Source organism: Lipomyces chichibuensis (genome assembly GCF_038497645.1).
Source record: "Lipomyces chichibuensis strain CBS 12929 unplaced genomic scaffold V1513scaffold_5, whole genome shotgun sequence".
Lineage (NCBI taxonomy): Eukaryota > Fungi > Ascomycota > Lipomycetes > Lipomycetales > Lipomycetaceae > Lipomyces > Lipomyces chichibuensis.
Window position 1 is genome coordinate 191,595 of NW_027117457.1, and position 20,648 is coordinate 212,242.

Below are 20,648 nucleotides of genomic sequence, written 5' to 3' on the forward strand. Positions count from 1 at the left end.
TCGAGTGTCAGGGTAACGTTTGGCGATCGCCGTTATTGGCAACCTGATGGTTCGAATCGGGATTTAGGCAGTATATCATAGTGGTGTTCAACCCATATACATTATTCATTATTCTATTAGATTCACATTACGTCTGACAATAGAACGAACATGACGATTGACACTGAAAACGCGGACGAGGGCGCTTTACGGGACGTGCACTATGTAGATGACGTGAGTCAGTCTATGCTATGTCCAATTTGCTACTGCGTTTTCGTCGAGCCATACTCGACTACTTGTGGGTGCGTCTTTACATGAAAGTTGTTAGCGACAACTGATATTTATTGCTAACAATCCTAGGCACACGTTTTGCCGTACGTGTATTCAAGACGCACTAGATAAATCCTCCTCTGTATGCCCAGTTGATAGAGCGATTCTGCGCCTAGCCGATGTTCGCCCGTCGCCAATCGTGTTATACAATATTATAGACGAACTGCGTGTGTACTGCCATAACAAGAAGATGGGATGCACGGAAATACTCGCGCGTGCTTCGATTCATCATCACGCGAATGATTGTGCCTATGCACAGGTCAAGTGTCCACTCGAATGTTGCCATCAACTTATCGAACGCCGGTACATCGACTCGAAGGAAGATCACGAATGTCTCCACAATCAAATCGAATGCGCTGGGTGCTTAATGTCTATGATGGACTATCAAGTTAACGTGTGTTTGGATTATGAATCGCAACTTGTAGTCACTAACTCTCTCAAAATTAGGATCATTTATATCAATGCGGCGCTCGCACATTGCGATGTCCACATTGTTTTGATGTATTCCCTCCGGGATACTTAGAGCTTCACCGTCAAAAATGTGATTATTACCCATGCCCAGCGGCATTGCACGGGTGCACCTGGTCTGGCTCCAAGAACGAGTTGTTTGCGACGCATGCACAAGGTTGTCAGTATATCCTTCTCGCACCATTCAATATCAAATACAACACCATATGTCTTAAATTTCACGAAACCATGTCATCATTTTTGGAAAAGCTACATCAATCGGCGGGTGACAATGTTGCAGAAGGTGTGATTAGTGCCGCCGCCATATCTGCAATGGGGATCAACAGCCGTCAAGATCTGTACAATTATTTCCAACAGTATAATGCGGAGTGGCAGAAACTGTTAGCTCAGCTGGCTTCTCTAGACGATGAATTGAAGGATATCATAGCACGCGATGCTGCTATTCGAGTGACTGATGGATTAGTTTCAGCTCAGTCGTCAGTTCGAAATTTGCGTAAGTTTATTCAATCAAGCTCTGTGTCATTCAAAAATACCTCATCTTTCTTGGCCAGCCCAGTTTAACTTTATTCATATCTTGGCATTTTTTGTTTTCGTATCTCTGGTGAAAATTTTAGCTGCTGTATATGGCGTTCGTCGTCTGTGCTCTCAAAAAAAAACTGTATTATTTTACATCTTTTCCAATACAACAGCAAAATTTTTATAAACCCTTTATAAACCCTCCGGCTACCATTGTCATTGATACAAATCCTGAATATAGCACGAACCGAACCCGTACAGTAACACCCAATGTATCCTAACTGACCAAATATAGCATAAGCAATTTTCGTGAACAACATAATGAATAATGTCATCGTTATATATACTCCCAGCCCATAACCAGCTCTATAATTTGCTATTTCTGAAGCAATATTAGCACCCACACGCCAAAACCTGGGTTTGATATAGACTTACACAACTTCTGTCCACATTCACTCCAATACATTGGTATACGCGGTAGGCTCCTCCGCAAAGAAGGAATTCAAGTTATCAAGTGCCGCAACCATATGCGACAACTGACCATCCATGTCTTCCCCCTGCGCATTCGAGGCCATTGTGTCACTTCTTTCTAGCCCAAAGTATGAGCCTTTCATACCGCTAGTTGACGAAGAGTTTGAAATTCCAAACGCACCACCAAAGTAGCCACCGTCCGCCATACCCGAGGCCAGTTGGCTTGGATTATGTCGCAAGTATTCTGGTGAACGGTGCCCCCTGAACCCATATTCTTCACGCGAGAACTGCACATCCATAGTTGGATCCAGTGTCTGGTACTCCGGCTTCGAGACGTCGCATGAATAAAAGACAGCGTGAACATTGTTACGAGTAATTGACGCTTTGACTGATGGATTTGGAACCGACCAGCCATCTTCATTGGGTACTCCAAAGTTTGTCGCATATGCAGACGGACCTCCCAGTGAAGCGCGTAGTACGTGCTTATCCATTTCCGTGCCAGGAATATAAGTCGCCTCATCCAAAACTTGCAATGCTTGTTCAGCATATTCCGTCTGCAGTAGTCGCAGAAGTGGAGAAATCAAATCTGCTCCAATAGCCACAAACTCTGGACGACGCATGTCGATCAATGGAAATAGATACTTCAGACACTCCATCGTCTCAACTCGCACGTATTCGATTTTGTTGGACAAGAACCCCAATAGGCACACCATAATATCGGCTTCATTATCCTCGAATATCGTCGCTTGAAGAGCGTGAATTAGCTGTCGAACAAAATCGTTCTTCATTCGAAATCGGCCCTTGGCCAAAGAGGTCAATATCCGTGATATAACAGTCAGGCCATCTTTATCAGCCAGGACTACAAGCTTTTCTGCCGCCAGAACCACTTCTGATGATAATTCGTCTATGTCCAAGGCATGCATAAATCGAGGAAGATTCGCCAAGATGGCGGAAAGCAGTCGTTCACGATTACCAGTAATCTCATTGGGCTCAAAGGCGTTCAACTTGTCGAGTACGTGCAATGTCTGGTGATATGACCTGCTTGACCGCAATCCCGGAAGTAGCGCCCGCTGCAAGCCTTCAAAATTTCCTTCCCATTTAGGGGGAAACACCGACATAAACAAGCTCACAACTTCGGGGTCCGAGAGCGGCAATTTATCTAGTAAAGCTTCCAAGATCGTCATACCCTCAATGAATTCCTGCTGGTGAATTGTTTGCAGGCATGCAACAGTAGCCCAGAATATTTGTGGATAATTCACCAGTTCCGGCACGTCAATCTGCGCCGAAATCGAGTTCAGTGTCATTAAAATCTGCATAGCAAAATTCTGAATATCAGGATTCACATCGGCAATAGTGTTCGACAGTCGTACAAGCATATCCGCAATTATATTCTGATCAACAGAAATAAACGAGGACCTAAATATCTGAAACGATCGACACGCGAAATGGCGCACTGGACACGTCGTTGCCCATGTAAGTGCTGTGCGGCTCCATTCTGCACGTAAATTGGGATATTTCTCCATGAAAATCTCGAAAACTTTCTTAGCCATGAAATCCATGTTCTTAGGCGTACGCATCGCTGCCTCGCTGATGTATAGATCATCATACTGCCAGAGAGTCTGTGAATCCCGGCGACGAATAATATCAATAAATTCAGCAGTAGCGTTGTATCTATCTCCACCGACATCCGCATCCGTTGACAAGATAAGCTCGTGGATCAAGTGAACAAGTAGCTCACGAGCTTGCTCTTGAACTAGTTGGTTATAGTGATCCAGCAAGACGAAGACAACGTGCAGAAGTAGTGGTAAGTGTTCAGACATTGCAGCCACAGGACTGACCAGTAGATCCACAAGTAAGATCATCGCTAATTGCCCAATCGAAAATCCGATCTATAGTGGCGTCAGCTAAAGTCACAATAGCATCCGAAATTAATAGAAACTCATACTTGATAATTAGAAGGCGGTAAAGACACAGATAAATCAGCCACATATGGGAACTGGGCTTCAATTCCCCGATATTCACGAATCTCCCCACATGTTTGTAACATGCTCGTCGGCTGGATATATGCAACCAAAGCTTCAACTAGCTTCGCACCAGCTGGGGTCGACGCAAGATAGACGACCACTTGCTTTCCATATTCAACGAACACTGGATCACGTTTCTCGACACTGGTGTTGATTAAAAAATCAAGAATGGCTCGGACATTGCCAAGATGCCGTGCTGATGCCAGTGTAACCCACGATGCTTCGATTTCAGTTTGACTCTTGCTACTAAATCTCACTGTGATATCGAACAAATTAGCCATCACCATATATGCTGATGGTGAAGGGTCTTTCCCATTCGGATCCAGTTGTAGTTCCACTGTCGAGATCCACGGAATTAAGATAGCAAGAATATCGCGGCGAGAAGCAGGACTCACGACACTGAAAAACATTGTCAATTCGGAGAATATTCCGTACTTCAGCTCGTCGTGCTCTAGTGCAAATTGGTTCGATAAATTGAATTCAGCACGTTTGTATACAGCTGTGGTTCTGTCGGAGATACTAATCTCATAATCTTGTACGTTTGACTTCCCAAAAAATCTCATTTCAACAGCCTTCAACAACGCGGCCGCTTTGAGTCGCACTGCGGACTTCTCGTCGCCTATCTTAAATAGTCCCAAAGCAATTGGTTGACGCATTTCACACGGATAGTCAGTCACGTCGATCAGAATGTCCGCGATTGCGAAGAAATAATTCTCGCTTGCTCTGGCACCTGGGCCATCGCTGTAGCAGAATAAAATTGTCTTCGCAAGGATAGCCCTATGCTCTCGATTCGCCTTGAGCATATTCACAATAGCCCGACGGCCGACGGCATGCAACTTCTCCGCGGGACTTTGGAAAACTGCATGTGACCATGTGAATATTGCCGTGACATCAAAAGATATAACCGCAGCCTGCGATCCATGACTTTCAATTGTCTCTGTAAGTGGACCATCTAGAATGGACGCCATAGCATTCAAGGCAGCGAGTTCTAACTGTCCTTTCTCAACCTCCATTGACGCCATCAACACTCCTTGCTCCGCAACATTTCGGCATTGCTCCAATCCACGTCTCCTCATCTTTTCGCTTCTCTCGTGTGCAATGTGTGCATACTGTCCATAGCCACACCACTCCTCAATCATCTTAAATAACGACACGCGTGCTTCGAATGGCAGCCAGTTGGTTGGATGGGATGTCCGTTGAATGCCCTCATATAATGTCTGCATCAAGCCGCAGAAATATCGGCGCAGTTTCTGACATTCCCAGTCTAGCTGGACTTCATTGTGGGACAAGAAATTCTTCGTCTCCTTGATGAAAGTAACCAATCGATCAAGTACCCATGAATCGCGATATACCGACTCCTCTTTTAGAAAGTGTGACGTGAGTTGCAACACATGAGTAACTGCCACTCGCATACAGTCATGCTTCCGGTTTCGACGCCAGTGATAACCGGAAGGTGAATCAGGTGGTTGTCCATTGGTGACGGTTGTCACTTTGCGCCCATCTGACAATGATGCGATCATAGGTTGCAGTGAGTCAATAAGAGCTTTGTACAGATTAATATTAATGCACCCTAATCCTGCGACGGCCGCTTCACGGAGGAGACCGTACTCAATCTGAAGCAGCGGAATCACCATCTTGAACAGAGCTCTTGCCGACGTAATCCGCTTATAAGGAATTGCGAGTGGTGGTGGCCCTTTGCGACGTTGTGGAGTCTGGGCCGGCGATGCTATTGAGTCTTGATCGTCGGTGGCTGTGAGTGTGCAGCACGCAACAACTAAATACAACTTCCACTGCTCGATAAGCACCTCTGGCCTTGTCCGCATGCTATGCTTTTGGTAGTTTTCAAGTGAATGCAACGGCGATGACATTTTGTGGTGGGTATCTGCAATGTCAGTCACTGATCGATGCAAATGCAGCAATCTCCCGCACACACTGTCACGACACAACGCAACAGGCATTGGGAATTTTGCCAAACACGTAGTCATGAACTTTGGAAACATGCGAAGCCAGAGTGCCGAATCAATGCCTGATTCAGACTGAGCAAGACGCACCAGAACCCCAAAGCGCCCGGCCTCATTGCTATCTTGCAATAAGTGCGTTAACCGGACTTTCTCGGCTGCCGACGCATTATCCATGATACTGTCGTGGCTTGCATCGAGCGAAAGAATACCACAGCCGTATGGTCCCTCGAGAACGTCAATTATACGCGACATATGTCCACTGCTGACGTGTCGTTTCGGCTGCATTTTTAAAACCTCAACTTGTTCGTCTAACGCGGAATCGAACTCACGTATCAGCCTGAGTACAGCAACAGCATATAGTCGCACGGCCCTACTCTGAGAGCACAGGAAGAATAGTCCATTGCTCTCTACCTCCTCAATCACTGACCACACTGATGTCGTTTCCATCTCCTCGCCCCTAGAAGAGTCCGTGGAGGTTGGCGTGACTGTGTTGGCGGTGGCTCCGTTCGCGCCAGCATCCCGATGCTCAGCTGTTTTCTGCCGAATCACTCCAACCCAAATGTTGAGCAGTTCGACATACAGCTTAAGGGTGTTTTCAACGTTTGTCAAGGCATCCAAGACTCCACTCTCGGCGGATGAGGAATATCGTTCTTCGTAGTTAAAGATAAATCGAGCGAAACCGGTTACGATCGTCTGGACTGGATATTTACCGCCCTTGGCTAGGCTTTTCAAGGCATGTACAGCGGCTTGCGAAACACGACTATCCGGATGGGCTGTTCCCTTGCAGAGAATTTCCACGATTCGTCCAAAGCTCACTGATTGTGGAATGCATTTTGGAATCGCCTCAAAGACTGTCAAGAGAAGCTCATAGTTGGCATGCAACATCTCGTTAGAGCTATCACCGCCCATATTCACGTTATGGGAAAAGGAGAATGCCGAACTCGGTGTTTTCGGAGTGTGCGCAAGCTTTTCGTCCAATACCGCTTGTCCTCCAAAATTTGAGTCGCAAATAAGCATTATCTTGCCAAGTAGCGAGGAGAATTGATGATAATACTCTTTAAACAGCGGATTCATTGGGATCTCCACATTATTTTGCCATTTCTCTTCCGGTTCTATCGCACGTTGGGAAGACTGCGCTGGTGCATAAAATGGTGGCTGCACACCACTAACCTTGTCTGCGAGGATAGCAAGAAACGACCTGATTCCCACAAGCATTCGCTCTGGGGACAGATTATCTGCTGCCATATCATTCTCACCCATAGTCATTAATGTCTCGCTGCTTAACAGCGGAAATATAATATTTTTGAGAGCGTACTCGGGATGGGTAGATCCAATGAAGCGAATCATCTGGACGCATCCTTCCACTACTCCTGACTCTGCCGTCAGCCATGGCTTTTTGCCACCTACCGCGAACAGCGCCTTGGTGATACTATCTAGCCGCTTTGTGGCATTGTTTAGTGATTCTGTACATCGATACAGATATACCCATAGCAATCGTGTTATCCCTGTAATGACAATCGTTTTGCAATTGCGATCTTTCAGCTTGCTAAAATTGGACTCAATAAGTGGAACCCAGTTCTCAGCGAAGAATTCCGCAGGTGCGATGCATAAAAGTGTACATGACAGCTGGAATGCACTAACCCAATACCTCTGCTTAGCAACTAACGAGAGAGCACGCGGGTAAGCCGTCGCTATTGCATTAACCCACGTTGGATGATTAACTTCTGCAGTAACAACTCCAGCAATTGGGAGTAAGAGCTGGTTCATGACATCGCAATACGCCTGCTTTATTCGTTGACCGTGGGACATGGAAAAGAACTTCGATATTGATTCAAAGAAATCCGCTGAGTCTTCGAATGCATCCATCGGGTAAACCTTTCCGGTCAGTACTAGTTGATACCACTCCACGATTATTAACTTACTTTTAGCTTAAGATACTTCATCCCGTGAATTATTAACTGCAAGTTTATCTCCTGTTCCTTAGATATATTCGCCTCACCCTTTATCTTCTCCAGCTCGGCAATAAACCGATCACTCACACTTGCAAATCTCATATGCGACATTTCGCCCAACAATTCTGCAAATAAATTCCAGTTTGCTGTTCGTACAACACTTGCCGTCAGCAGATTCGGGTCGGTGGACTTGATCTGTCTGAATACGATTTCCTCCAGTTTATCCCCCATATCTTCGCCTAGTACTTCCGCGGAGGTCTGCTTGACAACCTCTATGAGGACCCGACACAGAATATGGATTGAAACCAAACTTTTTCGATCTGCCTGTAGTGCAATATTGGCCTTCTGTGGTGATATCAATGGAGGTGGAGCAATACTGTGCACCGTATTGTGATGCCGATGCAGCCCCAAGTTGGCATGGGGGCTCTGTGTAGGGGTTGCAGGACTCAGCGTAGATGGGTGCCGATGGATAGGAGATCGATCTGACAAGCTCTTACTGACTTTGTGCCGCAGCCCACTTCCTGGTGCTTGTAGATGTTGGTGGTGTTGATGAGGTATGGTCGTTTTCTCTCGTGCAGCCGCACTGGCAGCATCTGACTTTGACTTCCTCCAGAACATGACCGCGTCGATAACTGGCCGTGGTTTTTGCCGTGCAATATATCCAAGCGACGCAAGAACCTTGTCGAACACTGGATCAGCTCCTGCGCCTAGAAGCGATGAGATTGGTGGCTCATCATCTGCTGAGTAGGACAGACACATTGTGAGCTTCTTTTCGGCGTGACGAACAAACTACCCACAATTGTCAGAGTATTTTCACCAATCCATTGCATTACAACATACCTGCGTGAAAACAATATGTAACGCATATTCAGCAGGAGAAATCGGCTCCTGTACTGAGCTAATGCCGCCTGGTGCCTTTGTGGAATTCTGCGGTCGTAAAGGCGACATCGGGGACCCATGCACATGCTGGTGCCTTCGCGCTGCAGCATTTCCAAGAGAGAACGACCTCGGGAGCTGAGGTCGATTGAGCGATAACTGACGCCGAATATCGGTACCCATATTTCGCTGAGGGGTAGTCGGGACCTGCGCCGCAGGTAGACTCTGAGGCATGGACATCGGCACTGTGTATGACGATGGACTGGGTGGAAACGACGGTGAAGCGAACGTAGTTGTCTGAGTCGGCTGCAATGGCGATGTCGGGTCTGTGCTGGCAGTAATGGATGTGGTCGACGCGTGCGCGCTTGTTGAAGGCCGAAGATCAGGGTCGCGAATAGGGGACGAGTTTATTGGGGCAGCTGGGCGCAAGCGACGTAATGTCGGCGCAGACACAGAATTGGTCATCGGCGGCCTGGGCGGGCTATAAGATGGAAAGTCCGCAAAGTCAGGTGTCGCAATCCCGCCATCCTGAATTGAGTGCTGAGCGAAGGCACTGTGCTCAGGCTCATTGTCCGACTGCGGGTAGTAGAAAGGCTGCTGATGAGGCTGGACGTCAGCCATTGGCGTCTCAACGCAGCCGTACAGGGCTGTTCAGCGGCACGATATAAAATTGATGGCGTTCCTGCTGCGTCGCGACAAAGATATGTTGTATGTTGTATGTACAGAATCTTCCACTATACTCAGCCAGGTCGTATCACGATGTTTGACCATTTCTGTGAGATCGTGGAGCTGCCCTAACCCTTCAAGAATGACTTATTCTGGGTGCATATCATCATGCTAAGTGTGCGGCACTTTGCAGACATGATGGGATGCAAAAGTGCACCCCACAATAGATCGGAAGAATTGTGAATGCGTGCGAAAGCCTCTGTTCGTGTTCGTTCGCACCGCCTCCAAGTACGCCATAACTACTCCAGAAAGTTAGCATATTTACATTTGTATTTTCTGCCGTCAGTAAGTTCCTGAGAGCTCTTTCCTAAGTGACGGTGCCTCTTCGGATCACGATGATGACAAATTATGGCAACTTCAACGTAGGTATTCCTTTGTTTATCGTGAAATTATTTTTGGATTCGCTACTCGGCAATTTGTTCGTCGCCAGGAACAGTCAGAAGAATATTCCTCGCTAACTGTCAATTAGACCTTTTGCTACTATTCGAATTTGCCTGCGTGTAATGTATGTATTTTTCAACAAAACAGTCGTCGAATTTGGCTATATACTGACAAGTGTAGTTGTTCGACGATGTCGTCAAGTATTGCCCTCTTGCCGGCTTTCGGACGTTCACGGGTTCCGATTTAGGAAATCTCGGTCTAATACTACTATGCTTTTTTGCTATAGTTCTCAGTACTTTCTTCATCGTATTTGCCCAGCGTCGGTCAGGCGCAGTTGGTCGCCGGGAAATGCAAATTCTTTTCTTTTCCTACATCATAGTGTCTATTTCGGCAATCTTCGCAAGTGGTGGATTTATTAACAATAGACGAGTCTTGATCTGGTTCAGTGCAATTGAGATTGGAAGCACAGCATCAACAGCATGGCTGCTATTTGTCAACGCTGTTGTAGCTTATCAGTTGCTGCCCGATGGAGGCTTCTTATCGGTAACCCTGACTTTCTTATCTGGTCTCGCAGTTTTTATCGGTACTGGTTATATTGCCCTGGATAGTGGATTTTCGTGGACAGGTGAATTCATGTCAAATGCTTCAAATCCGGGGTTATTACGGAACTACGCTTTATACACAATCTACCTACTCTTACCAATTGTCGCTATTGTGGCCTATTTCCTCCTTGAAGTCTATCTTGTCTCACGAGTTCTCCGGGAGCGAAAACCATTATTCCTGCTTGTCACGGCGTTTCTGTTGTTCGTCATTGGCCAGATTTTCGAATTCGTCGTGTCAAGGTATATCTGTTCCCAGACGAACGGTAAAATAGATGGATCCCTGTTTGCCTGCTTATTCACGTTGTTGAGTTTCGGAGCTCTATGGGCGTTCTGGGAAAGTATAACAGAAGATGAATGGGCCGGCCAGGCCCCAGGATGGGAGGCCGAGATGCGTGAAATATAAATTAGGCAGCGAACAGTTGGGCGTCCTCGATGCTGGTGGCTATCTCTGCTTTGTAATTTAGAATATTTTGGTGTATATTGTTCTTAGTCATTAGTTTGGCGTATCTTGGGATCGTACTTTATGCTGCGGATGATTTGTAAGGTGCGATTTTGTATAACGGAAACCTCGCCGGGAATCAATAATTAGACATGGCTGTGTAATAGAACATTGCGAAAGAATAATTATGGCATCCTTGCATTCAGTGTATTCAATCGCGCTCTAAGTATTGTCTAATACCGACATGACTAATTACAAGTAGATCGTTGAATGTGTCTTGGCTTTTGCATCGAAAACGCAATTAGCTATGGGAATCGTTACTCCCCACGACTTCGAATGCTAGTAAACTTCTTTCCGCATTACCTATCTCCTCCGGTTTTATAACGATCGTATAGTCATTTTCCCCGCCGATTAGATATGAGTGTTCGTCAGTCGCCCAGCTGACCGGTGCATCTTGAAATCCGTAAACAGTCATGGCCGCCCACGATGTTGCCGGCAGATATTTCCTGATATACAATTAGCGCACATGCCAAGCACCATTAGTAGCTCCCACTTACAATAAATCGTCGAATATTTGTTTCGTCATTTTCGATGTTAAAAACCCTTCCATGCAAATTTTGGTAACCTTCTGTGTCTGCGGATTCGTCGTTCCTTCGGCATCCTCGTCATGAAAAACTGAATACGTCGATAACAGCGGATCGATCGTCCGTCGATACTGAATTCGCTCACTCTGTAGTCCCAGTAATGACGTCCATTCGAGGATATGTAATAGTCCCTCCCGGATCACTTCAGCGGCATAATCTTCTTTGTTTCTTTTGCTGATAGACTGATATGAAGGCTCTGCAAGTTTGATCGCGCTGTTACATGGAGACAATTGTGGCACAATTACTGGGTTTGGAATATGAGCAAAGTTATATAATTGCGGATATGCAGTCGCATTGAAGTAGTCAGGAAGCGGTCGTACTGATGAGGAAGGATCAGCAGAAGAAAATACGCAAATGAGAAACGGAACTGGATGTCGGAGAGGCGAATTGCTAGCGGCTTTGATTAATTTGTCAAATCCCTTGTGTCCAGGAAGAAAATTGGGACTTCGTAAGTTCATTTCGACATCTGCAAAACGTCAGCGAGTATAAATGGGTTGGTGAAGTATCCACTTACAAAAACGTGACTTGGAAAACCTTGAAGTCTTCCCTTGTAATCCGATCCGTTCATACGTTTCTTTGCGTAGAGACAATCTTAAAATTCCTTAGATCATAGATGGTAAGTATTCGGATTTTCAGGTTCGGAAGTGAACATACCATCGTATATACAATACACATCCTCTACATCAATTTCCGCCAATGATAATACTAGGCAATTATCTAGACATCAGGTCAGTACCTGAATGCATTTGCGAAGTTATTGTCCTGCTACCTTTCTTGATATATTGATTCAAAAACTCCGGCTTAAAAAATGATCCAAGCGGTGTAGTCGTGTGGTAGTACCGCCAGTCTTCCGCGCACTTTCTCCCATTCAGTATTGGCGACAAGCTAACGGCGCCTTTATATGCGTCAGTCGGTATTATTATATCCACCTGCATTCGGCATTAGCAAATATTGGATCAGATCATGACAATCCATAGCGGACCTTTTGGTTGAAGTGGTGGTTGGTTATTATGGTATGCGGTCTCCTATTCGCGTCTGATGTACTCGTGCATTGTGTAACATATACTTTTGATGCAGCCTCACGTTTCGAGAGACTAAAGGACGTAGACATTTCTCCAGCTTCAAGTTCCTCACATATATTTCCAAGGTCTCATACATACGATTCGATGAGCTCGGAAACAAAATTTAGAGGTTACTAAAGCCCTAAGCCTATGCACTTTGGTTCACAAATCACAACGAGTCACAAGAATCGGCGTAAATGTCAAACTGCAATGCAGCGGCCAAAAGAGCTTAAGTCTGTCTGCCCAGCCAGTAGTCGCTTCGTCAACGTCCAGAGTTAACTATTTGCACACTCGTCTGACGGCCACAATCTTTCAACAGGACTAATTACCATGTTTTGAATGTAAGTTATCATATGATGTTCCATTTTACATGACTTGCCCATACAGCCGCTGTGGCGGATTGCACGCTATTTTGGTTTTTGCAGATTTGGATTTTCGCCATCGCGCTAAACAAGTCCGGTCTCGATAGCCGAACGTAACTCCATCATACAAAGTGCACTGTTAATTACACATCTGAATGCGAATCTGTACTGACAGTCATGTAGGATGCGTAATATCCATTTGTACGCAATTCCGACATCGCAGTCACTGAGCAGTCATCTCACCCGCAGCAGTCCTCCGACTTCAATACACCGGCCAGCCCTGGAACGCGCTAGCTCATCGGTTTCTACCACGGCCTCGACAGTTCCGCAAATTTCAACTGGCTTGCCTTTATGGACTAGGTCCGACGAATATTTTGCTTCCTCGTCCGCTGTCTCTGTTCCAGTCTCGCCTGAGTCATCCGCGGACGGTCACGATATCAATATCCCAGCAAGCGGATTTCAATCAGATAACAACGGTTATTCAGCAATGCCTTCTGTGCCAACTACTGAACTGGTAGAGGAGGAGTCGTCGGCTCGAAAGAAGGTCTGTGTGGCGGCTGCGCTGTCATCCGCGAGCGAGACAACTAATCCATCTGGTCCTACTATTGTCTCTTCCCCTATGCCACTTTCGCTCGAATCCGCGAGCGATCCCATTCACATTCGTCGAGCAGTGTCCACATCATCTTCTTCGTTTCTTCGTTCTGGATCAAAATTTATGGGTACTCAACAATCGGGCCGTTCAACTTATGAAGTGCATGTCGAATTGAAGCATGTGGACATGGCGGAGTCATTTATTTGCGGCTATCTGCACATCCAGGGACTCACTGAGGACCATCCCACTTTGACAACATACTTTGAGGGGCAGATGATTGGGCCCAAATATTCTTTCATCACGCGGCGAAGGGATTGGGGTGCCTCGGAGAAGACTGACATTGCACATTGGGCGCGATTTCCTTCATGGCGCCCTCTGGCAAAGCAGGCCAAGAGACCGGACTACTGCCATGTCAACTTTGAGCAGCGTGACCATATATTTATGAGATGGAAGGAATGCTTTTTGGTTCCAGATCACAGGGTCCGTGATATCAATGGCGCCTCATTTGCCGGGTTTTATTACATCTGTTTCAACCAACTCACCGGATCGATCTCAGGGCTGTATTTCCACCAGAGCTCAGAGAAGTATCAGCAATTAGAACTATCGCATGTGAGTGATCACGGAAACTATTATTCATACGAATTCCGATGAAGTATTCGTACGGCGTTATTTTGTTCAAGACGGTAGACATTGCTATGTTTTTGTTAATGTGTGTAAAAGTTTGAACGCGATTGGTGGTTTGTGAGTAAATTTTCTGGGAAGGAGGCGTAGTGTTTGAATTTTTATGGTTACTATGTACTGCTGGCTACATTATTTGTGATTCTCCTTTGGTTTCGAGTCTTTGTTAACGTAAAGGTATATATACATCTACACGAGTTATTTCATAGTTCGTTAATTATTGTAATTAACTTTCCTCGTTATTTGTCCTAATTTTGTGATTGGGTTGCATTGATCACTAGTGTCACCTAAATTTGAAAGGCGTAAGCGGAGCGTCCACTTTCGACACAACGCGATCACGATTTATTTCTCGCAAACGAACCAACTCACACTTGGCACAACCAGAGCAACAACTTTAGTGAACGCGTGTATTGTTTACATTCGCGTCGCGTCTCTGCAGATACTTCGCGCTCATGTCGTCAGTACATCCGCACTCGCACCGGCCCGGCGACGACGATGTGCCGATCGACCCGCACATGCTCTACCATGCCTCGTCCCCGTCTCTCGGACACGATGACGAGGATGTTATGCTTGTGGGCTCGCCACTAACAGGACCCGATGAGCCGTCGCCGACTCCTTCGGGTACGCCTGAGTTTGATATCGATATTCCTACGTCTATTGCACCGCCGCCTAGTCGCGCTACGGAGCCCAGTCAGATATCTAATCTGAGTCACCATGCAGCGTCAAACACAACATCGCTCACGTCTACGGAGCAAGTAACTGTCTTCCATTGCCCGGTTCCGAATTGCACCACCAAAACATACGCCAAGCGAGGACGGCGTGCGATAATCCGGCATCTGAAGACGCGCAATGATTCTGCGCACCACGCAGCGCTAGAGCATTTCGGAAAACCAAGACCGGCAATGACGAAGCAAGAGCGGTCCCGCAAGACGTCAGCGACATATCGTGAGAAGCACCATATGCTCGCACAACAGCAAGCAGCTGAAGTCGGAGAACCATATTTGGCGCCTTTATATAATCCTGTGCTGGTAAAAAAGCATGAGGCCTACGTTAGAAAGAAGATTAAGACCGCGCTGGCGTCGGTGGAACGGCCGGCATGGCCAACTGCTCCGGGAACAAGCGTGGCGGATTCGGTGGCGACATCTCTGTTGCAGCGGCATCTGAAGAATATGGAAACTAACGTGTTATGGGTGCTTCAAGAGATGGATAACAGTGTGTATTTTCCGCCTGGATCAGATATTCCTGCAATGTTATCTCGAGATGACGGGGAGTATTATAAACGGCGATTGCGTGATCTAGAAGACAGATTTCCCGCAAGAGGGGAGCAGATCCGAAAATCTGCCGTGCAATTGGATAGTTCTGAGGCACTTGGCCGTGCGAGTATTGAATTCCAGGTGTGGAAGAAACAGGACGACATGGCTCGCGCCAAGCGACAGTTGGATCGGGAACGATATGAACGCGAATGTGAGGAAGCCATGAGACGGATAGAAGAGTATGAAAAGGAGCGGACAGAGGAAGGAATCGAAGAAAAGGTCGCGATCGAAATGGCTAAGTGGAGAGAGAAGATGGGAGACAAGTTGAGAGAGCAATGGCGGGCGAAGCAGAGAGATAATGGTCACAGCCTTGATGCAGACCAGGCTGTTGCTGTCGCTGCGCAGGCGATGGCAGTGACTCATTGACAGGGAAAAAATACTTGGAGTTTTGGATATTTTGTACAGTGTGCAATATTGTATATTAATATTTTATGGTTATATTTTCGTATAATGCATTGTTGTGTATGAGATTTACCAAGGCGTTTCCGACCCAAAATCGTAAAGCGATTCAGACATCGACAATATATATAATGTGTACTGAAGGAGCCCAATAAATTTTATTGGATTTAGTATAAAAAAGCTTTATGGCTTACGTGGAATCTACACTGTAAATTTGTCGAATTTAAAAGGATATTATCACCGAATGTAGGAAATCACCCAGCGGAAGTAAATTGGCGATCACTTATCTCATGCCTCGTTAGACACCAAACATATTGACCCCTGCTTCTCACGTCCACCACCCATATCGTCGGTCAACGACTCCAACCACAAATCATGTCCGATAGCGACGATTCCTACATCCAACGGGCATCATCGCCAGACTCCGATTATGGTGGCTCAGGACTTTCGACTTCCGTTGGCCCCAGTGGCAGATCAATGCGATCGACGACTCGTAGCAACGGTGCTCGACCGGTCTCTAACTTGGAGCTCAGATCGACGGCCGGAGGATATATCTGGGAAGACTCAATTCAGCGATCATGGGATGTTGTTCAGGAAGATGCTGGTGGTAGTTTGGCTGGGGTTGTTGCAGAGCTCGTCCAAGCCGGCAAACGGAAACGATTACATTACGACACAACACCATTACAACGTGGCATTATACGGCATTTAATTTTAGTCTTAGACTTGAGCATGTCGATGTCAGAAAAAGATTTACGACCGACGAGATACCAACTGAGCATTTCGTATGCGGTTCAGTTTGTGGCGGATTATTTTGAACAAAATCCAATCTCGCAGTTAGGAATCATTGGCATGCGTGACGGCCTGGCGAATTTGGTATCCCAGTTAGGTGGGAATCCTACAGAACACATTAGCGCGTTGCAAGCGCTCCGGAAGCAAGAACCGAGTGGTGATCCATCACTTCAGAACGCACTAGAAATGGCTCGCGGTGGGCTGTAGTAAGTAGATTTACACTGCAATTACGGAATTACCCACTGATGGCAAATCAATCTAGTCACGTTCCATCGCATGGTACTAAAGAAGTAGTTATCATTTTTGGCTCACTTTTATCTTGTGACCCTGGAGATATTCACAAGACTGTTGGGACCTTGAAAGCGGAGCATGTTCGAGTCCGCATAGTTGGATTAGCAGCGGAAGTCGCCATCTGCAAGGAAATATGCAGGCGAACTAACGAAGGTGATTCGACGTCTACATATGGTGTGATATTGAATGAGCAGCATTTTAAGGAATTATTACTGGCCTCTTGTACACCGCCAGCGTCCACCAAGCAAAAGTCGTCTGCATCGCTGGGTTCGGATCTAATGCGGATGGGATTTCCAAGCAGGATCGTTGAAACGTCGCCGTCATTCTGTGCTTGCCATTCGCGACTGATTAAAGGTGGTTATATCTGTCCTCGTTGCAAAGTTAAGGTGTGTTCGTTGCCGACGGAGTGTCCGGCGTGTGGCTTGACTCTCATCTTATCGACTCACTTGGCGCGATCGTACCACCACCTAATGCCTTTGCGGAATTGGGACGAAGTGGACTGGAATGATGCCAAGAAAGCAAGCTCGTGTTTCGCTTGTCAGTTGCCATTTCTCACTGCACTGTCCAGTGCTCCCAGGTTGCGGGTGAGCGTGTCGGGCAGTACAACCAATGCAACGGCGGTATCGGCCATAGCTACCGGCGGCGCATCAGGTCGATTTCGATGTCCATCTTGCAAGCAAATGTTTTGCATAGACTGTGATCTCTTTGCGCATGAGATTTTGCACAACTGTCCAGGATGTGAAGCTGCCGCTGGGGGCCGAAAGCTATCGAACGGCCAGGCTGCTACAGAAGTGAGTACGGCGACGACCAGTGCCTATGCTTGAGATGACTGTAAATATATATATATTAGGCGTTGTATACTGTGTGTATATATTATTATATTTAGGAGTTGTATATAGATTTGCACATATTGGATGTTTGGGTATTCATCAAGCTGAGTTTTGATGACGTATATATTATTTTGGAAAGTATATCTAGCACGATGTTAACAGGTTAAGAACTCAATCGACGAGGTGACGTTAAGTTAAGATCATATTAGTTTCTTATCAGAGGCGTGGCTCAAGAGCAATTTGTGCTGACCTGCTTGCTGCTACCAGAAACCGGTACCATTATACATACATAAGACGAGTCGTGCATACCTGCCACAAACGTCACGTGCTTGTTGTCGTGGCAACACAGTTATTGCCGAGTTTTACAGAATAGGCAGGCGGAAAATCCGGCGCGCGGCTGAGACTCAAACAACACTTGGCGCGCACTGGTCCCAGGGCAGATGACCCGATCTGCGATGCTCATCGGCCACCGACGCTGCGCCCCGCCCGTTTCCCAACGTCCAAAAGTATACCGTAAACACTCCTCCCTACACTCTTCACCACCATCAACAATCATCAACCAGGACAAGTCAACAACGGGAGCAGCATTGTCGCAGCAAACAGACTACCGCTTATTTTCCAGCAGGCCACGATGTCGGTGATCTCCGCGTCATCCCACGACGACGATGACGCAGATTCGCAGCTTATCCTTCCGCTAGCCCTTCTCGACGACCTCGCTGGCTACAACCAGCCGACCACTCCACCGCGGAACAAGCAAATCCTGCCGCTCCAGGTCGACACTAACATCGCCAACGTGTCCTCGGTCTCGCCCACGCGGGCTGAGCGTGAAGTCATGATTATGCAGCTTGACAACCAGGCAAAGATGATTGAGCTCCAGAAGAAAGCGCTTCTTTCTCAGGCACTGAACGACGGAGATGCCGCGGATGATGATGTTTTCGTGCAAACCTCGCAGAACTTGAATCCTGGAGATACTGCGACTTCAGAGATCATTAGGCTCAGATGCGAACTGCAATCGGTCCAGCGTCAATTGAACCTTATCAACGATGTTCCCAAAATGTCTAGTGCTCGCGTCGATACTCCGTGGAACTCGACGGCGATGTATGATGAGAGTCACCAGCCAACATCCTCACTCGGAACTCTCATGACGGACGACGTCCAGCTCTCGTCAGAGTACACGCCTCTAGGAGGCAGCATCTGGCGCCGCACCTCCATCCCGCCCGCCAGTCAGCCAATACAGCCTCAGCAGCAGCCACCGATTGGTGCACCATACAAGCAAATACCGGCACTCACTCGCTCACTATCCCTGAGCTTGGGACCCGACCCTGTGTTGTCACCAGCGGAAGCCAAGTGGTCAGTTCCAGCTATCGGGTCCCACAAACGCAACCAGAGCAGCAACGGAAGTACCAGTGGCAGCAGTGGATGGTCACCAGAACGCGGTACACAAGACCCTGCACCCAGTTCCGGGTCTTCGTATGGTGCAGTAGGCACGCCTCTGTCTGCCCACAGTCGCGAGTTTACGCCCGCCATCCACAGTCAACAGACGCAGATGATTTCTGCCGCGCCATCTTCTGCTACGGCGACCTATATGGCCCTAACTGAGCCAATCAACTATCGCCATTTGCTTGAGCGATCGGTCAACTGCAACTGGGAGTATATAGTCGATAAGATTGTAAACAATAATGACCAGCAAGCGTCCATCTTCTTACAGCAGAAACTGAAGATAGGATCCGCGGAGCAGAAGTTTTCCATAATTGAGGCCATCTCAGAGCAAGCCTATCAACTGATGGTCAACCGTTTTGGCAACTTCCTCGTCCAAAGATGCTTTGAGCATGGCACGCCAGAGCAGATTGAGGGTATTGCAAATGCTATTAAAGGGAACGTCTTGTCCCTTGCTATGGATGCTTTCGGTTGTCATGTAGTTCAGAAAGCGCTAGACTGCGTTGACGAGAGCATCAAATCCGAAATGGTCATGGAGTTACTTCGCCGAGTTGCTGACACTGTCGTCCACCGTTATGCGTGTCATGTATGGCAGAAGTTATTTGAATTGCGCTGGGATGGCACTCCACCTGCGATCATGAGTTATGTCAATCGAGAGCTCACAGGAATGTGGACGCAGGTTGCACTAGGTGAAACTGGCAGTCTTGTAGTACAGAATATTTTTGAGAACTGCGTGGAAGAAGACAAACGCCCTTGCATTGAGGAAGTCATCGAGAATTTGGATGTCATCGCTCGCGGACAATGGGGAAATTGGGTCATCCAGCATATGATTGAACACGGAGCCCCAGAAGATGCAAATCGTGCCCTTGATATCATCATATTTAATGCTGCAGGGTATTCCATGGATCAATTTGCCTCCAAAGTCATAGAAAAATTGCTGAAATGCAGCGGCGCCGACATTGTGGATCGGTATTTGGCGAGAATCTGTGACGGCCGGCCGGAGAGACCAAGAATACCATTGATTGATAGTACGATTTTATAGTCTTTCACTTTTATTTGGCAACCACAATTACCTTATTACTAACTGTTTTGTTCTTGCAGTCGCATCTGATGCTCATGGTAACTATCTGATTCAGTACGTTCTGCACAACGCAACCAAGGCTCAGCGTGATCTTGTCGCAGCGCAGATTCGCAAACACATGGTTTCACTTCGCGGTTCAAAGTGGGGTTCCAAATGTGCCTGGATTGTTGAGCGTTACAGAAGTCAAAGTGCAATTGGAACTCCTGTTGGTGGCCCGCCAGGTAGTACTGGAGGGGCCAGCATAGTAGGATCAGCTGGTCAACTCTCAAGCGCCCCAGTCACCGGTCCTCATCACCATCATCATCACCATCACGGTGGACATCACCACAAGGACCGGCGGACGCAATATAATCTGATGTGAATTGATTACTACAAAAAGAGGACTTTGACATTTGTTTCACAGATCTTTTTTTGTTAATCTCATGAAAGTATATAACTCCTATGTA

At 47.0% G+C, this 20,648-nt stretch overlaps 8 protein-coding genes across 8 annotated transcripts; 6 read left to right on the forward strand and 2 right to left on the reverse strand.

The window, feature by feature from the left end:
- The first annotated feature begins 55 nt into the window (after positions 1-55).
- On the forward strand, positions 56-1,469 carry V1513DRAFT_438908 (uncharacterized protein). Its single transcript, XM_066897127.1, has 3 exons — positions 56-281; positions 340-703; positions 757-1,469. Exons 1-3 carry the CDS (start codon positions 151-153, stop codon positions 1,336-1,338), a joined length of 1,077 nt encoding a protein of 358 aa, XP_066755289.1. The 5' UTR covers positions 56-150; the 3' UTR covers positions 1,339-1,469.
- On the reverse strand, positions 1,354-9,434 carry V1513DRAFT_410486 (cell morphogenesis N-terminal-domain-containing protein). The gene is made up of 5 exons (XM_066895709.1): positions 8,542-9,434; positions 7,672-8,490; positions 3,710-7,624; positions 1,729-3,653; positions 1,354-1,675 (listed from the first exon to the last, which is right to left on the reverse strand). Exons 1-4 carry the CDS (start codon positions 9,196-9,198, stop codon positions 1,746-1,748), a joined length of 7,299 nt encoding a protein of 2,432 aa, XP_066755290.1. The 5' UTR covers positions 9,199-9,434; the 3' UTR covers positions 1,354-1,675; positions 1,729-1,745.
- On the forward strand, positions 9,271-10,996 carry V1513DRAFT_395543 (chitin synthase III catalytic subunit). The gene is made up of 3 exons (XM_066895370.1): positions 9,271-9,665; positions 9,773-9,808; positions 9,865-10,996. Exons 1-3 carry the CDS (start codon positions 9,639-9,641, stop codon positions 10,687-10,689), a joined length of 888 nt encoding a protein of 295 aa, XP_066755291.1. The 5' UTR covers positions 9,271-9,638; the 3' UTR covers positions 10,690-10,996.
- On the reverse strand, positions 10,879-12,530 carry V1513DRAFT_462632 (ribonuclease P 40kDa subunit-domain-containing protein). The gene is made up of 6 exons (XM_066899940.1): positions 12,352-12,530; positions 12,139-12,298; positions 12,024-12,086; positions 11,884-11,970; positions 11,283-11,835; positions 10,879-11,231 (listed from the first exon to the last, which is right to left on the reverse strand). Exons 1-6 carry the CDS (start codon positions 12,478-12,480, stop codon positions 11,027-11,029), a joined length of 1,197 nt encoding a protein of 398 aa, XP_066755292.1. The 5' UTR covers positions 12,481-12,530; the 3' UTR covers positions 10,879-11,026.
- Positions 12,531-12,702: 172 nt separating this feature from the next.
- Positions 12,703-14,425, forward strand: V1513DRAFT_438918 (vacuolar import and degradation protein-domain-containing protein). The gene has a single exon (XM_066897128.1). The coding sequence runs from the start codon at positions 12,977-12,979 to the stop codon at positions 14,033-14,035; it is 1,059 nt and encodes a 352-aa protein (XP_066755293.1). The 5' UTR covers positions 12,703-12,976; the 3' UTR covers positions 14,036-14,425.
- V1513DRAFT_438921 (uncharacterized protein) lies at positions 14,421-15,889 on the forward strand. The gene has a single exon (XM_066897129.1). The coding sequence runs from the start codon at positions 14,515-14,517 to the stop codon at positions 15,739-15,741; it is 1,227 nt and encodes a 408-aa protein (XP_066755294.1). The 5' UTR covers positions 14,421-14,514; the 3' UTR covers positions 15,742-15,889.
- Positions 15,890-16,251: 362 nt separating this feature from the next.
- Positions 16,252-17,678, forward strand: V1513DRAFT_374996 (Ssl1-like-domain-containing protein; the record flags this gene model as incomplete). Its single annotated transcript, XM_066894878.1, has 2 exons — positions 16,252-16,769; positions 16,826-17,678. 2 exons carry the CDS (start codon positions 16,252-16,254, stop codon positions 17,676-17,678), a joined length of 1,371 nt encoding a protein of 456 aa, XP_066755295.1.
- Positions 17,679-18,825: 1,147 nt separating this feature from the next.
- V1513DRAFT_374981 (armadillo-type protein) lies at positions 18,826-20,563 on the forward strand (the record flags this gene model as incomplete). Its single annotated transcript, XM_066894876.1, has 2 exons — positions 18,826-20,149; positions 20,223-20,563. 2 exons carry the CDS (start codon positions 18,826-18,828, stop codon positions 20,561-20,563), a joined length of 1,665 nt encoding a protein of 554 aa, XP_066755296.1.
- Positions 20,564-20,648: the final 85 nt, after the last annotated feature.

Bases quoted from the DNA above. Each gene is read 5' to 3' on its own strand.
- V1513DRAFT_438908 (XM_066897127.1), top strand. From the start codon at position 151: ATGACGATTGACACTGAAAACGCGGACGAGGGCGCTTTACGGGACGTG. The intron at 282-339 runs GTGCGTCTTTAC...TAACAATCCTAG, and splicing joins CCATACTCGACTACTTGTGG to GCACACGTTTTGCCGTACGT. The intron at 704-756 runs GTGTGTTTGGAT...TCTCAAAATTAG, and splicing joins TGATGGACTATCAAGTTAAC to GATCATTTATATCAATGCGG.
- V1513DRAFT_410486 (XM_066895709.1), bottom strand. From the start codon at position 9,198: ATGGCTGACGTCCAGCCTCATCAGCAGCCTTTCTACTACCCGCAGTCG. The intron at 7,625-7,671 runs GTAAGTTAATAA...CTGACCGGAAAG, and splicing joins TGAAGTATCTTAAGCTAAAA to GTTTACCCGATGGATGCATT. The intron at 3,654-3,709 runs GTATGAGTTTCT...ACGCCACTATAG, and splicing joins TACCGCCTTCTAATTATCAA to ATCGGATTTTCGATTGGGCA.
- V1513DRAFT_395543 (XM_066895370.1), top strand. From the start codon at position 9,639: ATGATGACAAATTATGGCAACTTCAAC. The intron at 9,666-9,772 runs GTAGGTATTCCT...ACTGTCAATTAG, and splicing joins CAAATTATGGCAACTTCAAC to ACCTTTTGCTACTATTCGAA. The intron at 9,809-9,864 runs GTATGTATTTTT...TGACAAGTGTAG, and splicing joins CGAATTTGCCTGCGTGTAAT to TTGTTCGACGATGTCGTCAA.
- V1513DRAFT_462632 (XM_066899940.1), bottom strand. From the start codon at position 12,480: ATGTCTACGTCCTTTAGTCTCTCGAAACGTGAGGCTGCATCAAAAGTA. The intron at 12,299-12,351 runs GTCCGCTATGGA...TGCCGAATGCAG, and splicing joins ACCACCACTTCAACCAAAAG to GTGGATATAATAATACCGAC. The intron at 12,087-12,138 runs GTAGCAGGACAA...CCTGATGTCTAG, and splicing joins GAATCAATATATCAAGAAAG to ATAATTGCCTAGTATTATCA.
- V1513DRAFT_438918 (XM_066897128.1), top strand. From the start codon at position 12,977: ATGCGTAATATCCATTTGTACGCAATTCCGACATCGCAGTCACTGAGC.
- V1513DRAFT_438921 (XM_066897129.1), top strand. From the start codon at position 14,515: ATGTCGTCAGTACATCCGCACTCGCACCGGCCCGGCGACGACGATGTG.